General features: G+C 34.8%; 1 protein-coding gene across 3 annotated transcripts in view; it reads right to left on the bottom strand.

The window, feature by feature from the left end:
- Window positions 1-9764, bottom strand: part of LOC145688230 (R3H domain-containing protein 4-like) — a 29494-nt gene extending 19730 nt beyond the window's left edge. For 2 of the 3 annotated variants that reach the window (XR_014131857.1, XM_081762144.1), the window contains exon 1: window positions 9563-9764. Coding sequence is in view for 2 of the 3 variants with exons in the window: in XM_081762144.1 (XP_081618270.1) it covers window positions 9563-9636 (74 nt within the window). In the remaining variant the exon portion in view is untranslated. The remainder of the gene's footprint in view (window positions 1-9562) is intronic. The other variant, XM_081762143.1, reaches the window with a different exon arrangement.
- Between the last annotated feature and the right edge of the window lie 7886 nt (window positions 9765-17650).

The following is a 17650-nucleotide window of genomic DNA, read 5'->3' as shown; positions in this document are numbered from 1 at the left end:
CTTTTAAGAGAAAGATTTGAGCAACTTAAACATCACAGCGAATATTTCAATTTTCTTTGCGATATAAGTAATCGTAAAGATATAGCCTACCACCTGAACTTTTTGTCTGAAAAGTGTACTAAACTTACCACCATTTTAACACACGAAGAATTGAAAGATGTTAACCCCAGTGATTTGAAAGACAAACTGAAAGTGTTATCCACTATAATTAAGCCTGTGAAAGTTCACAAAATAATAATAATAATAATAATAATAATAATAATAATAATAATAATAATAGTCTAATAATAATAATAATTAAGGAACATGACTTTGCTCCCAATGTTAGTATTGCACGTAGAATTTTGTTAATCTTGCCTGTAACAGTGGCAAGTGGAGAAAGAAGTTTTTGGAAACTTAAGTTTATTAGAAACTATCTACACTCTTCTATATCTGAAACACGCTTGAGTGGTCTAGCGACGATATCAATAGAACACAAATTGGCTAAAACATTGGACTACGTGATGTGATAAAGGAATTTGCTCATATCAAAGCAAGAAAAGTTTCTTTCAATTAAGATATGTTAAATTTATGTATGTCTATTGTGTTTTAGTACATTATAAGGCTTAAGCTAATCACTTACATTTACCATAATATCTGATTTACTGTATTATCTTCTTGCTCCATACTCTGTTGAAAACGCCTTTTGACATAAAATAAGCCTAAAAATTAAAATTCTTAGTCATGATTAAAGTATATTTTTAAAATTTTATTTTCTGTATGCGCTGCTCTATATTACAGATATACAGCGAAATCGAGCATACTGAATATTGTGTCAGTATAGAGTCGTTTAAATATTACGTGAACATTCCAGAAAGGTAGTTTTTTTTTTGTTTACTTTTCCATTTTATACATGTTTTTAAATGACACTTGAACGTTATCTGTCAAAATAAGGTTTGCGGATTAAAGGGGCGGCATGTGAAAGCACCGCCCAAGGCGGCAAAATTGCTAGCGCCGGCCCTGAGTAGAGAAGCTGTGCCTTCTGATTGTTGTCTCCAGAACAGACCATAGATGTTCTATGGGGTTCATGTCTGGGGATTGGGGAGGTGTGCGAAGCTGTTTCAAGGTATTATAGAGTAGCCACAATCGAGTATTTTCCGCTGTATGTTTGGAGTCGTTGTCTTGCTGAACAATAAATTGTTTTCAAGAACCATCTTCTGCGCACTAGTATGGAGATTTTCCTTTAATATGTTAATATACACTTTGTGGATCATCACTCCATCGATAAGGTGGAGACGACCCACCCCTGAGGCACTCATACAACCCCAGACGAGCACGGACCCTCCTCCGTGTCTTACTTTAGGGACGAGATTTTGAGGATTCATCTCTGTATTCACCTTGCGCCATACAATACGCCTCCCATTGGACTCGATAAAGTTAAATTTACTTTCGTCCGAAAATGTGACCCTATTCCAGAAAGAAGCCTGATCCCTTATCTTTATACTCTTTTTCAAACTTTAGTCTCTTTATACGATTTGTCTTGTTCACCCAGAACATTTTCCTGGCTATCCAACCATGATACCTTGGAAATATTCCGCACTGTACTGGCTGATACTTTAACACCGCGTGTTTCCAGATCCGTTGCCAATTGCACAGCACTATTTTTTGGAACCTTTTTTCTTTCCCTAATAATGTAACGTTTATCTTGTTCGCTCAACAGTCTTGGTCTTCCAGTTTTTTTTTTTTTTTTTTTTTTTTTTTCGCACAGTGATAGAAACATTATACATCGCAATTATTGTTTGTACTGTTGTACGAGGCCTGTCTGCAAGGTTTGCTATCTTTCTCAAAGACTTACCCTTCTTATGCAATTTAATAATTACTTTTCTTGTCTCCTCATTTGTTTCTGTTCGGTTGCTTCCCAGTTTGACAGCCCAACGTGCAGTTTTTTCACTTCTATTCACAACTAAACTCATTCTGTTACTCGTCATGCTATACAGAGGTGTATATTCAGGTGAATACTAGTGAACCCCAGTTGTGGTATCTTTGTTTCGTATTCGTACGTCAGGTGTACGATCACTTTTTGCGTTTACTCTATACACTTTCTACGGAATTTATTTACTTTCTGACCATTAAACTTGTCTTTGTGGTTCTTTATTGATACATTCATAAAACTTAGTTTTCATTATTCACATTGTGTGTGTTATTACACTTCTTAAATTTTCTGTTTCTTTTTCGCAGGCATTCTCGTTTCAATAGCATAGGTGTACGAACACTTTCTGCGCTCACTGTATGTACAGTAAATACAAATTTATAATTTTTGACTTTACGAAGTGTACAATGTAATTGTTCAATAATTAACATAAGCAGGCATTCATTAATTTATATTAATATAATAATTAATAAAACTAATAAGCGGGTGATTGATGACTCAGTGGTAGAGTTTTCATCTATGGTATTCTAACCCAGGACATGTGGGTTTTCGATGGCTAATTTTGTGTTCGAAAATTTTCCCGGTGGAAGGCCTACCTTTCTTATATTTGTTCCATCATCACTCATTAACGAATTTAGTTTATCAAAACTCTATAGCCATATATTCATTCTGTCCGTCAGTGAAGCAAACAGTCTCAAGAACTATCTGATGGATTACCAATCAATTTTGGCCATGATGTACAGAGTCAATAGTTAAGAATCGAGTTCCCTGATGAATGTAATATTCAAACTGGAAGCGGTACAAATCAACCATTTCCGGTTTTAACGTTAATCATTATATAGTAAATATGGTAATAGATAGCGAGAAGCGGTTTCCAGTAATCGACATATATATAACATTCATGTAGATAGAATGTTACCCAATTTGTGCATCTGCTGAAAATAATGAGCTTAGGTATTTAGAGAGCATTTTCCGCTTTAGAAAATGTGTGCTTGGTAAAGAATGTAGAGAATTAGCTGAGTCAGGCATGTAGCTAGAATATGGTAATAGGAAGGGGAGGGGGTCTGTCACGAAATACTGTGGTTATTTACCAGGGGCTCAATCATTCTAAACTATTTTATTGGCAACATATATTGGTTCGTTTAGCCAAGATTTCTAAATGGGGGGATGATATGAAATACTGTGGTTACACACCAGAGGCTCGATCAATCTAAATATTTTACTGACAACATACCCATATTGATTGGTTAGGACAATAAAATGAGGATATATTAGTAAGTATTTTAATTAGAAGCTATGAAGAAATCTCGAGTAAAAGAATATAAAAAAGTATTGAAAAAGATATAGTTTTCCGAGGTCATTCGAACGGTGTCGAGAATTTTGCGTCTGGGAAATTTGCGCCCTACCTCAAGAACAGGGAAAATTGCGCCTGCGATGTACCTCCACCGGGAAGTTGAGCCCTGCGAAATAAAAGAACCTATTGGAGCTTACGCATTTGCTCGGAGGGGCTGACATTACAGCATAAACAATCCTCCCCCACAACCATGCCATTTGTGATTTATTTTCATTGTGGCTATATAAGGGGAGAATAAACTTCAATATAAGCCAAAAGAACACAACGGATCAAAGCAATCACTGCTTCTTCCAGAGATGATTTTGGGGGAACACTGGCCTCCCCAGAGCTCTCAGAGTGCCCCCTCGGAGGAGATCAAAATAATACGTCTATAATATAATAATAAATAGAATAGTACCAGCAGTGACCCCCCTCCGGAATACTAAGTGTGCCCCCCGGAACATTTTTTTCTGAAAGAACAACTGAACGCAATTGTGTGTTTGAATTCCAGCAAGTAAACACACTGTACATAGTTTTCTTGATAATATTACTGAACTGATTTTACATTCACTTTACATTTTCTTTTCTATATTTTGTGTCCTGAAAAGCCAAACAACTCGCAAGGATTGTGAACAGAGATATCTGGGTAGAGCCAAACAACCTTTTGTAGATTAAATTATACTCTTTGATTATATTAATAATTATATATCAGTCATTTATACTTTTTTGTAAATTTTGTAGTATAATGAAAAATTGTATTTGTATGGATTGCCCTTTAGTGAACTAAAATTGTATTTTTTTCATTTGTTCGGAATATTATAACGGATGGAGTAACTCACTGAGACGATGATAGGCAAGCCTAGTTCAAGTGTGAGTGGAAGTTACTTTACACAATACAAAAATAAGTTGAATTGTAGGGCGCTAACATCCCAGTGCAAATATATAGCCGGCGCATTTTCCCCTCTTTTTGGGGTAGGGCGCAAACATCCCAGTGCAAATATATTGCGAGCGCATTTTTTCCTATTTTTGTGGTAGGGCGCAAATTTCCTGGGCGCAAAATTCTCTCGTCAAGGAAAATATAATGTCCGTGAAGTTGACAAGCCACTTATGTCAGACTCCAATTTCGACTTTAAACGTCGCTAGTGCTACGTTAGTGTTCGATAGTGACGCAAATCGTTAGTACTCCACAGATAACGTGTGCTTTTTAAATAATGGATATAGGTCTTCTAACTGCATGCCAACACGCCCCTTCTAAGAATCATCTCAAAAATGAGGTTAACCGTTAGAGCAAGTAAGTGCTCATTAGAGCCATTAACATTAATGCCTCCATCGTACGGCCCTATGAGTAATGATAATAGCACGCTCTTTGCTAGTCTCAATGCGTCCCTATATTCTCGCGAACATTCTGACGTGCCCAAGTTAGTTACTTTTTTTTTTGCAACTATTGTTTATCTGTTATTGTTTATTGCTAGTCTGCAGAGTAGTCCTTACATTAATATGCCATTGTCCTTGATAATCATTGAGTATTTACAAGCAGTTTGTTATTACTGTTAGAAGATATCAAAAAACAACAGATAAAATCTACTACTTAACGGTTCACATTTTTCTTTTACAGTACATAAACGATTGATAATAATAATAATAATAATAATATTAATAATAATAATAATAATAATAATAATAATAATAATAATAATAAGACTATTCCAGCATAAAAGTTATCAATTGCATCCCACTGGCAACAAGAGACGCATATTTTAACTTCACAAAAATTAGTTTCTCACGATTTTCTGGAAAACTACGTATGATAACATCTTCATTATGTCAAGTTGTTTATCTCAGTGTGATATATGTCTTACCTCTGGACAATATCACAGTAAAACAAAAATTAAATATTAGAAGTACATCGTACTTTTGGACTACATCTCATTAACCATGGGAAGATTGAGTAGTGTATACTTTAGGATGTAAGTTTCAGCTTAATTTGCATCATACATTCTTAGGATTACAAAAAGGAAATTTGTTCGTTTGCGTTTGAACAAAATTCTTAGGATTACAAAAAGAAAAAATAATTTTTCCGAATTCCGGAATTTTTCCGAATTCCGGATTTTTTCCGAATTCCGGATTTTTTCCGAAATCCGGATTTTTTTCCGAAATCCGGATTTTTTCCGAAATCCGGATTTTTTCTAAATTCCGGATTTTTTCCGAATTCCGGATTTTTTTCCGAAATCCGGAATTTTTCCAAATTCCGGAATTTTTCCGAAATCCGGATTTTTTCTAAATTCCGGAATTTTTCCGAAATCCGGATTTTTTCTAAATTCCGGAATTTTTCCGAAATCCGGATTTTTTCTAAATTCCGGAATTTTTCCGAATTCCGGATTTTTTTCCGAAATCCGGAATTTTTCCGAATTCCGGAATTTTCCGATTTTACTTTCCGGATTCCGGAAAGTAAAAATTCCGGAATTGGCCATCCCTAGTTTCAATTCACTGCGATCTGTTTAGTCATTCTTTCCTTCTTTTGTATGCAAATGACTTGTAATCGGAGCAGTGATTCAGAACTTTGAATCATGTGTGCTATAAACAATAATTGATAATCAATTTAAACTTCTACGAGAAAGAACGAAAATTGGACTTTGTGCCACAGCGTAGATAAAGTATTTTCAGGCTTAAAAACGGTAAAATTTCGTTATTTATCAGGAAATTCACTGTGAATATCTTAGAAAGTATTTCTAAAAAATTCCTCGCTGGGCATTTACTTTAGGACAACTTCACTGTTTTGCTTGCAAATACTACGTCCGGGAATATGCCATAAAAACTAACGTAAAAACCACAAACTAACCCGTGCTATGTGGCCATTACATAGCAGGAATGCTATCTAACCAAATCTGGGCAAGAACGCAGTAGTGGGTTCCAAGCCATAGCAAGGAAGTGCGTCCGTAGGGAGCAGGCGCGTTAGCGATGTTGGGTATGCGCGCAAACGAGGATTCGCTAAAAACACTACGTTACACTATGTTAAATCCTTTCTCAATACATTCATTGAAATTATTCACCATTACAACCTGTACAATTAAGCAGGGTCCTAGAACACAGGTTCCTCCTTCCCATTTAGCTGTAATAAAGACATAAAACAACGTGCTCTGCGATGCTATAACCCGCATTCACTCGCTAACGGTCGCTCGGCAGCACTATGTGAATATTAAACTGGTGCAGAAATGAACCATCCTAGCTACTAATCTATATGGGGGGACCTGTGTTCTAGAACCTCCCCGTACAATTCCGACACTGCCTTAATGAAAGGATGGACAACTGAATCGTCTGTGGCAGAGGTCTTAAAACCTTTCATGTGCTCACTTCTTTTTTTACACTATCTACATTATATTCATATTTGAATTTGTAGCTGTTCTTCCATTTCTTTATTTTCAATGCATTCATACATTTACCATACTTTCTGCCCAATTTCATTATTCCGTGCTTCGACATAAAACGTAATAACTACTGTTTTTCACCAACAACCTACGTTGGTATAAAATTGAAAATCGAATTTTCACACGGAACTGTCACTTATTAATAGAGGTAACTAAATACATCATTACATCCTAATGTTTGACGTCAGTATGCTTCTACTTAAATTATTACCAACAAGCTGGAGTTTCTTAAGTGTCAAAATAACATAGTAAATTTGTTGTTTGTACGACTTTCACGAAAAGTAACCGATTCACCATTTCTTTCCTGTAAATTTCACTATTTTTCATATTCCTCGACCTATTCTCCGGTGCCTAACCCCCAAAATTACTTTTATTTATATTATTCAGAGCAAATAATAGGCACAATTTGAATGTCAAAACTTCGATTGATATAAATTCAGTAACAAATTAATTTGAGTTAATTGGTTTCTTAAGTTGTAAATTTCGAAGAGTTAAAGTTGGTCCAACGTATCTGGAACCCCAAAAAGTTTGAACTAAAATAGCACATGATATTTTTTACTGTAACCACTACCAAATCTTCCACTCCACGATCATCTTTATATATACACCTGGATTAGGTGCTATTCCATTTTATGGCGGCATAAATTTGTGAAATCTATGGCATAATTTCACAATAGGTTTGTATAAGTAATCAAAATATATTGAAGTCTTATCTCACATGTATATCAAGGCAGAAATACGAAATGCAAAGTACACTCGTTACCACATAGTATTCCATAAGGAAGAAATCATATACTGAAGTGCTATGTGAATACAGTACAAAATTTTAATAGAAGTTTCACAGAGCTGTGCTATACAGAAAGCATGTGTTTTTATCCAATATGAAGTGTCTTTCCACCAGGGTTGGCTGGTTTAAACCAAGGTGGTTTAAACCAGCTGTGTTTTTTTTTTCTTTTTCAAAAAAACCAACTGATTTAAACCAAACAAAAAAAAAATGCTTTAAATCGTGTGAACTTCATGGTGGTTTCCACATGTAAAACCATCCGAATTACGTTTATCTACTTTTTCACTTTTTAATCAAGGGGTCCCGTGTTCAATTCTCGGTCGAACCACAACCCATCTTTCAAGTGTAAACCAAGTAAGGAATTCGAGGTGTCCCTCTAAGCGAAAGTCTCTGTGATAAGCTTGGTGTTTCATAAGGATGTTAAACCTAAACATATTAAATGAAACCAAATTATATATTTCTACTTGGATGAATGCCAGTTGTTTTATAAAGAAGCTAAGGTTGCTTAAATATAATGATGGAAATTGGCAAAATTTATCAACTGCCTACGTAGCTTCCAACATTAGCTTGGATTTGACTTGGTTTTAATTTTTTTGAATGATTTCTACATACCAAATTTGTAATTTAATACCTCAGTTTTAGCGTAGTGATTATGATACGTTGATCTTAAAATGTTACATACAAATACATTTAAAGTAACAACAGGATTTTCCCAATGGCTAAGGAGGAAGTTTCCCGATTTTTATATATGATTCTGTATAATGTCTTTACTTGTGTAACTGTTATCTTCTTGTCCTTCTGAAATGACTCTTGACAATTATATTAACAAGTAGGCCTATGTAAAGATCAGTACAACGTATTTTTATCAGGGGTCCTTCGTGAGTGAGTCGGCAATCGCATTTGTGACCAATCAGTCCCAGTTTCGTGTCCAAATTGACAATTTCTCTTAGATATAAGTCGAAAGGCGGTTTGGATTCCGCTTTAAGCTTACGTGACCCCTTCCAGCATAACGTTGTTGTTGCGTATTAACACCAAAACGAAACAAACTAATTTCTGTCCATATCTAATATAAATACATAGAGTACATTATTTAAACCAAAACAACCTGTTTTTTTTTTTTCTCAATAAAAACCATGGTTTTTGCCAACCATACTTTTCACTATCCTCGTTTACACACATACTCAGTATCGCTGACGTGCCTGCTTGTTACGGACGCATCCCAGCGCAAGCCTCTTTCTGAGGTCCTGCCCTGACTGGATTAGGCAGCATTCGTGTTTTCTAGTGGCCACCTAGTATAAGTTGATTCGCGTTTTATGCACTGTATTTTTAGTCACATATCCAAATGATGTATTTACATTCAACCTTCCTAAAGTCAATCTGCACATATTAATAAAACTTTGGGATAAATTCTGATTACGAGAGGCCAGAACTTTTCCTAAGAACTCATACTTTTTGATAATCATAGCCTAATTTTGGTTAGGTTACATTATGCTGTATTTACATTCGGGGTTTGTATTGCAGTCCACCCCACCCCACCCCCTGCAATAAGAATTAACCCAAACTTCGTGAGGCAACAAGACTACATTTCCTTCATATTTCATGAGTATGGCATAAAATTGGATAACACGCTGGATTATTATTATTACATAAAATAGGTTCTAGAAACAAGTCATGTATTCTAGGAAGCAGAGAAATTCTCATTACGAGAGGCAAGAACTTTTCCTAAGAACTCATACTTTTTGATAAGTATAACCTAATTTTGGTTAGGTTAGGTTACATTATGCTGTATTTACCTGCATGATTTGTATTGCACCTCCGCCCCAGCCCCTCATTCAATAAGGATTAACCCAAACTTCGTAAGGCAGCAAGAGTGCATTTCCTGTTGATAGTTCATATTTCAAGTATATGTCATAAAATGGGATAACATGCTGGATTGTTATTACAATTGCATAAAATAGGTTCTAGGAACAAGTCCTGTGTTCTGAGAAGCAGAGGTACTGCCGCCTAGATGAGGTATTTACATGTATAAGTTGCACTTCAGAATCTGTATAGCCTATAACAGACTAGCAAAACATAGCTGAAACTGGTACTAGTGAACGCTAAAAACTTACACCAAGCCAATGGATTCAGTTGATCCTTGGTCAAATCTTCCTAGCTTGGATACTCCTTTCTTGATAACACCCATTATCAAAATTTCACTTATTCTATACCAAAATGTTGGAAATAAAGCTATATATAAAAGCTCATATCCAAATATATCTATCAATCTCCTCCTTCTTACTCTCCGAAACCACTAACGGTTATAAATAAGTGCCTCGGACATACGCATTAATAGACTACAAATATAAAATTGTCCTATGAATACCAGACTTCATTGCCGGGGAGAGGAGAACGCTACCCCACTTTTCTTCCCGGCTGCAGAAGGCTTTTTCAAGGGTAATGTTATAAACAGGGTGCATAAGGGAAGATTCAGGGGTTAAGTTTGCTTTGTCTCTCAAACCATAAGCGTTATTTTTCACACTGGAAAGATAAATGGTTCTTAACAGGTCGTTGGAAAGTAAGATAAAAGAGATGTTCGAGGAAGATCAGCTTATATTCCGCAAAGGAAAAGGAACCAGAGATGCAATTGGGTTGATGAGAATTATCTCAGAATGAGTTTTTGAATTAAAGGAAGAGTTGTGTTTGTACTTCATAGAGTGGCGAAAAGCTTTCAACAGGGTCAATTGAACGAAACTTCTGCAAATACTAAAGAAATTGAAGTCTGGAGTACTGACGATTCATTCGCAACATGTACATAGGACAACGAGTAAAGTTGCATTTGAATGAAGGAAAAAACCAATAGTATGGAGATTGGAACAGGAGTCAGACAAGGACTTAGTATGTCGCCACAATTCTTCAACATTTACAGTGAATGTTTAATGAGGGAACATTAATGGAAATTAGAGATTTCAAAGGAAAGGGCAGATAACTAAGAAGATAAGGTATGAAGATGATACGGTTATTACAGTTGAACCGAAGGAAGACTACATAAGGTGATTGAGAAAATAGTTGACACAGGGAAATTAAATTGAATGGAAATCAGTGAGAATATGCCTGGAAATGTGCCCTACAGGTCAGAGTAGAACAAAGAGAACCTGAAGAGGTCGACCATTTCAGATATTTGGAAAATATTATGACGAAAGACGCGTACTGCATCAAAGGAAGCGAAGGCCTATTACACCATTAAACTTCGCAAATTTTCACTTTGCAAGTTTTTTTGAGTTCCACCATTATTTTTAAGAACTTTGCAATTTGATCTTCTGCAACTCCAAAGTAGCAAAGGTTTTTACTCATGGACAGAAAAAGATATGAGTGTGATTGAAAGGTGAAGAACAGGGTATAGAGTCACAAATTACAGTCTATAGTGAGCATTTTTTTAGAGTATGATTAGACTTTTTATAAACAAAAAACATGACACAAATGCTGACGCTAAAATTCGTGTGTAATGAATAATGTTTTTATTGCGAAGTAGTAAATATTAATTGAGTCAACTCATGTGTTCCAGTAAAATAATGTGTGTTCCTACTATTTCATTTAGACTGAGTCCTCTTACGTGCAGTATTTAACAAGTTAATGGTACCGTAAGGCGGCGTAACTTTGCACATCAGGGGTTACTTTGCACAAAATATGAAAAGAGTTTCACAGACCTCTGTCGACAAAACCATGAACAGTAAAGAGGAAGTTTTAACTGTCACCGTAAGATAGAACATCTAAGTGTATTTTGACTATAATGTTGGCAGCTAACATCAGTTCTAATAACCGTGAGGGTTCGTTGTTGTAGAGCAGTCACTATAAAGGCCGCCAAAATTTGAAAGATATTAGAACGGTTCTTTTAAATTATTGAGCCATTAAAATGCCAATTCCGTTGAATAAAAATCAATTTATTTATCTCTTGGTGTCCTGACAACGACATTCCAAAATCCTATAGTAGTAATTGCGACACCTGATCGCGTTTTGGACTTTGACCCCGACATTTATGACGTCATAGGTCAGAGGTCAATGACCATGGCCTGCGGTCAATGACCTAGGGGTACTTAGCACCACCCCCTCTAAATTTTGGCGGGGGTACCTTGGCCCACCCTCTAAATTTTGGCAAAGGTACCTAGGACTACCCCCCTTAAATTTTGGAAATTGCCAAATCTAAAAATTTGGTGTGGTAGCCTAGGACCACAGTATGTACCTCTACCAGTATTGGGGGTCTATGTCGTTCCCTTTTATGGGTAAAAAATTGCCAAAAATTCCAATTTCAGGGGTTTTGACCTAATTTATCCCCTTTGATGAGGTGTTATTACCCTATATGGTTATATGGGCGTATACAGGGATCCATTCCCTTTCATAAGATATGGGTATATTTGTGCACCCTTGAAAAATTTGGGAGGGGTACCTTGGCCCACCCCTTAAATTTTGGAAATTGACCAATTTAAACATTGGGTATTATAGTACAGAACCCTAACATGTATTACGATAAATTTGGGTGGTCTACCTTGTTCCCTTCTAGGGGTACAAAATTGCCAAAATATAAACGTAAGCAATACGTTATACCACGTGTTTGGTTTTCGGTCGATTTTATCCCCATTGATGAGGTGTTATTATCCTATATAGTTATATGGTCATGTATAGGGGTCCATTCCCTTTCATAAGATATGGGTATATTTGTGCACCCCTTTAAAAATTTGGAAGGGGTGCCTTGGCCCACCCCTTAAATTTTAGAAATTGCCCATTTTAAACATTTGCTATTATAGCACTGGACCATAACATGTATTATGATTAATTTAGGTGGTTCACCTCGTTCCGTTTTAGGGGTAAAAAATTGCCAAATTTTAATACTACCACGTGTTTGTTCTTTTGGCCCAATTTATTTCCTTGGATGAGGTCCTATTACCTTATATGGTTATATGGGTATGTATAGGGGTCTATTCCCTATCATAAGACGTAGGTACATTTGTGCACCCCTTTAAAAATTTGGGAGGGGTACCTTGGACCACCCCTTAAATTTTAGAAATTGCCCATTTTACACATTTTGTATAAGAGTATAGGACCCTAATATATATTTCTATAAATTTGGGTGGTCCATCTCGTTCCCTTTCATGGGTACGAAGTTGCCAAATTTTAGTACAACCACATGTTTCGATTTTGACCTAATTTATTCCCTTGGATGAGGTCCTATTACCTTGTATGGTTATATGGTCATGTATAGGGGTCCATTACCTATCATAAGACATAGGTACATTTGTGCACCCCTTTAAATTTTTGCGAGGGGTACTTTGGCCCACCCCTTTAGTTTTGGAAATTACCCATTTTATATATTTGGTATTATAGTATAGGACCCTATTAGAGATTAGTATAAATTTGGTTGGTCCACCTCGTTCCCTTTCATGGGTACGAAATTGCCAAATTTTAATACAATCACGTGTTTGGTTTTTGGCTCAATTTATCCCCTTGGATGAGGTCCCATTACTTTATATGGTTATATGGTCATGTATACTGGTCCATTTCCTATTATAAGACATGGGTATAATGATGCACCCCTTTAAATTTCGATTTAAGCATTCGGTATTATAGTACAGGACCTCAACATGTATCATGATAAATTTGGGTGGTCCACATCGTTCACTTTCATGGGTAAAAAAATTGCAAAAATATAAACTTAACCCTTTCACAGAGGAAGTCGATTTTTGTCGACAGAAACAAAATTTCCTTAACGTGCGAATGTCGACTATAGTCGAGGTGTTACAATTTGTTTGTCCGTATCTTGGCTTTGTCGAGAGTAGTCGCCAAAGTTGTACTGTTCATTTTTTTGTGTTCTATTGTTTTCGATAAACAATAGAAATCACACAGAAAACCTTTGGCGACTACAATCGACAAAACCAAGATACAGACAAATTTTAACACGTCGACTATAATCGACATTCTCAGGTTAGGGAAATTTTTTTCCGTCGCCTTCCCCAGTGAAAGAGTTAAACTATATGTTGTACCACGTGTTTGGTTTTGGCCCAATTTCTCCCCTTTGATGAGGTTTTATTACCTTATATGATTATATGGTCATGCATATGGGTTCATTTCCTATCATAAGACATGGGTACATTGATGTACCCTTTAAAAATTTGGGAGGGGTATCTTGGCTCATCCACTCAGTTTTAGAAATTGTTTAATATAAGCATGTGGTATCTCCGTAGAGGTCTTTAATATGTACCACTATAAATTTGAATGGTCCACCTCGTTCCCTTTCATGGGTAAAGAACTACCAAAAATCAAAATTCGGAGGTTATTGACCCCGGTTGATAAGGATTTAACACGTTATATGGGTATGTACAAAGGTTTATTACCTTCATATGTTTATGTTCCCTTTTAAATTTGGGAATTATCAAATAAAATTCGGTAAACGTTTTCTAGGACCCATTGGTGTTCCTCTTATGGCCAAATATTCAAAATTTAAAGGTTATTGAACGGCTTTATTATTGAATAAGTACAGGATTTATTACTTTTTCATAAGATACAGGTGTATTTGTGTACCAATCTTAAATTTTGGGAGGGGTACATTTCTTATTGTTGTATCAATAATTGGTAATTGTTCTTAAAATTGGATAGTATCTCATTCATTGGGTAAATCGTTGTCAAATATGAGTATGATCACGTTATCAGTTATTGACCTATGATGGGATTAGGAGTCCAGGACATTGGTACAGTGAAATTTTGTAGGATAATTTGAGAATTGTCAAATGAAATTGCGTCATTGGTTTTGATTATTCCAGCCTATGGACCAAATATAAACGTAAGCAATACGATGTACCACGTGATTGACCTTGATGAGGTAGTGTACAAGGATTCATTTCCTTTGTTGTGGTACTTCTTAAGTTTGAGTACACACTTGTAGAAAACAGTTGGTTCTACTCAGGTAAACAATTGCCGGACATTATTGCCCTTATTGAACATATAATGATATGATTAATTCTAAGACTTAGGCATATCGAGAGAAGTATTCTTTAAATTTGGGAATTGTGATAAACAGAATTTTAACATAAGGCGCGAAATTTGAAACAATACTTTGAACTTTAGTCACAGCTCATAGTCTAAGATCATTTGTGGTGATTGATTTGACCTTGAGCATTAGAAATCTGATAGCTAACCTTATTGAATCTTATGACTCATAGTCTTAAGGGAATACATGCTACAACACTGAAATTTAGTCACAAGGTGATGTAATCTGACACTGGCAAAGTTATTGTTGATGCAATTTGATTGGTTGGTCACTATCTTTCATGCAATCTGATTGGCTGATCCCTATCTTTCGTGCAATCTGATTGGTTGATGACTTTCAAATCTTTTATGCATTCAGTTTTGTTTTAACATTTAAAAAGTTCTTGAAATTTTTGTTTGAAAATTTTGTTTGAAACTTTGGTTTGACAATTTTTCGTTTGATATTTTTAGTTTAAAAATTTTTGTTTCGAAATTTTTGTTTGAAATTTTTGATTCAAAATTTTTTGTTTGAAATTTTTTCGTTTGAAATTTTTAATTTGAAAATTTTTGTTTCGAAATTTTTGTTTGAAAAATTTTTGTTTGAAATTTTTGTTTCAAATTTTTTTGTTTGCAAATTTTTGTTTGTAATTTTTTTTTCAAAATTTTGAATTTTTTTCGTTTGAAATTTTTTGTTTAATTTTTTTTCGTTTCAAAACTGAAAATTTGTTTTTGAAATTTTAGTTTAAAAATTTTGGTTTGATATTTTTTTTAAGTTTGTGCACTCATTAGTAAAGAACCGGAACTGTTTAGAACAAAAACATCTGGCATCATTGTTTATCATGGTGCAATAGTACACGTCAGAACATGATAATGCAACGTCATCAGTTTTGCATCATATATAATTATCGTTCACGTTAGTATTCATGATAACATCATCATGGCTACTTGTCTGCAGTTTCTAAATACACGTGATGTGATGAAATCATTTACCTAGATTACTGATTTACAACAGAATGTACCTTATAGAATCTTAGCTAGCCAAAAAATTCCTAAGAATCGTAGTGAAGCTTGAAAATGATAAGCATATAATTTTACCAGCAAGATATTTACCCTTGGAAGCATCAAAACAAGAAGAACTGCTGCGTTTCTTAAATACTGGATCTGTATCTTTATGTTACAAAGGATTCTTGGGACGAAGTCATCAATTTGAATTTAGTATACAGCCGGTTTCGTTAGCAATTGTGATGAAATCATGAATTCAAACGTCAGCACATTCCTTTGACGTCAGACGTATTTGTATGCTGAATGCAATCTATGAATTTGGTTTCGTCAGCAACTCTGATGAAATCATGAATTCAAACGTCAGCACATTCCTTTCCAATGACGTCAGCCGTAGTTCTATAAATCAGTAAAAACAGTGTCATCCCATGAAATCATATGAGCAAGTGTGTTTCAGCAGGAAAGATGTGTACTTCTAACGATAAAGAATTCATCTTCGCAAGCTATTATCCAATAAAAATATTTCAAACAAAACATTTGATGATTGGTATCAGTGCTAGAACATTTGAACCAGTGATTCGATTGGGCAGAGCAGAACAATTTTGTGTACAACTGACCTATGAAGAATGGCAAATATTATGTTCACGAATCGACCAAATGAATGATTATTTTCATGATGAGCTAAATGTGACCATAGTCAAATCATTAGGCTCAAATCATGAAGTGGTGCTGCGTACAGTCCTCGAAGAAAAGATGGTGCTGTTACGTAAAAAGAGTACATTGCATGTCCCTCGCAACATGGAGTATCTAACGCAAACAGAATGGAACAAATTCATCAACGTATTCCAGTGTGTTAAACATGCAGTGGAAGTGTGCAAGAAAAGAAGTATATTCCTGAAAAAATACTATTTTGAAAAATGTGTCATGCATATTGTACAACATGTATCTAGATGTTGTGATGGATGTCAACATCGTTCGTGGGTGCAATTGCAATAGACCTTAAAAGACTTCAACTGGAATTAAAATTGTACGCTAAAGACAAACTAGTGCAAGAAGTTCAAAATACACTGTATCGACAATATCCAGATCCTTTATCTGGTATAGATGTATGTGGAGTGTAATAAAATGATCCATTTCAATGAATTGTGTTTTTTCATTTCAAGTACAACCCCATGTTCTGACGTGTACTATTGCACCACAATGTTACCAGAGGTTTTTGTTCTAAACAGTTCCGGTTCTTTACTAATGAGTGCACAAACTTAAAAAAATATCAAACCAAAATTTTGAAACAAAAATTTCAAATAAAAAATTTTCAAACAAAAATTTCGAAACAAAAATGTTCAAACAAAAATTTTAAACAGAAAAAAAATCGAACATTTTTACACTAAAATTTGAAAAACAAATTTTCAGTTTTGAAACGAAAAAAAAATTAAACAAAAATTTCAAACGAAAAAAATTCAAAATTTTGAAACAAAAAATTTTCAAAAAAATTTTGAAACAAAAATTTCAAACAAAAATTTTTCAAACAAAAATTTTCAAACTAAAAATTTCAAACAAAAAATTTTGAAACAAAAATTTCAAAGAAAAATCAAACAAAAATTTCGAAACAAAAATTTTTAAACTAAAAATATCAAACGAAAAAATGTCAAACCAAAGTTTCAAACAAAAAATTTTCAAACAAAAATTTCAAAAACTTTTTAAATGTTAAAACAAAACTGAATGCATAAAAGATTTGAAAGTCATCAACCAATCAGATTGCACGAAAGATAGGGATCAGCCAATCAGATTGCATGAAAGATAGTGACCAACCAATCAAATTGCATCAACAATAACTTTGCCAGTGTCAGATTACATCACCTTGTGACTAAATTTCAGTGTTGTAGCATGTATTCCCTTAAGACTATGAGTCATAAGATTCAATAAGGTTAGCTATCAGATTTCTAATGCTCAAGGTCAAATCAATCACCACAAATGATCTTAGACTATGAGCTGTGACTAAAGTTCAAAGTATTGTTTCAAATTTCGCGCCTTATGTTAAAATTCTGTTTATCACAATTCCCAAATTTAAAGAATACTTCTCTCGATATACCTAAGTCTTAGAATTAATCATATCATTATATGTTCAATAAGGGCAATAATGTCCGGCAATTGTTTACCTGAGTAGAACCAACTGTTTTCTACAAGTGTGTACTCAAACTTAAGAA

The sequence above is a fragment of the Thermobia domestica genome, chromosome 6, assembly GCF_964235325.1.
Source record: "Thermobia domestica chromosome 6, izTheDome1.hap1.1, whole genome shotgun sequence".
In the NCBI taxonomy this organism is placed as follows: Eukaryota; Metazoa; Arthropoda; class Insecta; order Zygentoma; family Lepismatidae; genus Thermobia; species Thermobia domestica.
This window is presented reverse-complemented; position numbering and strand designations above follow the sequence as displayed.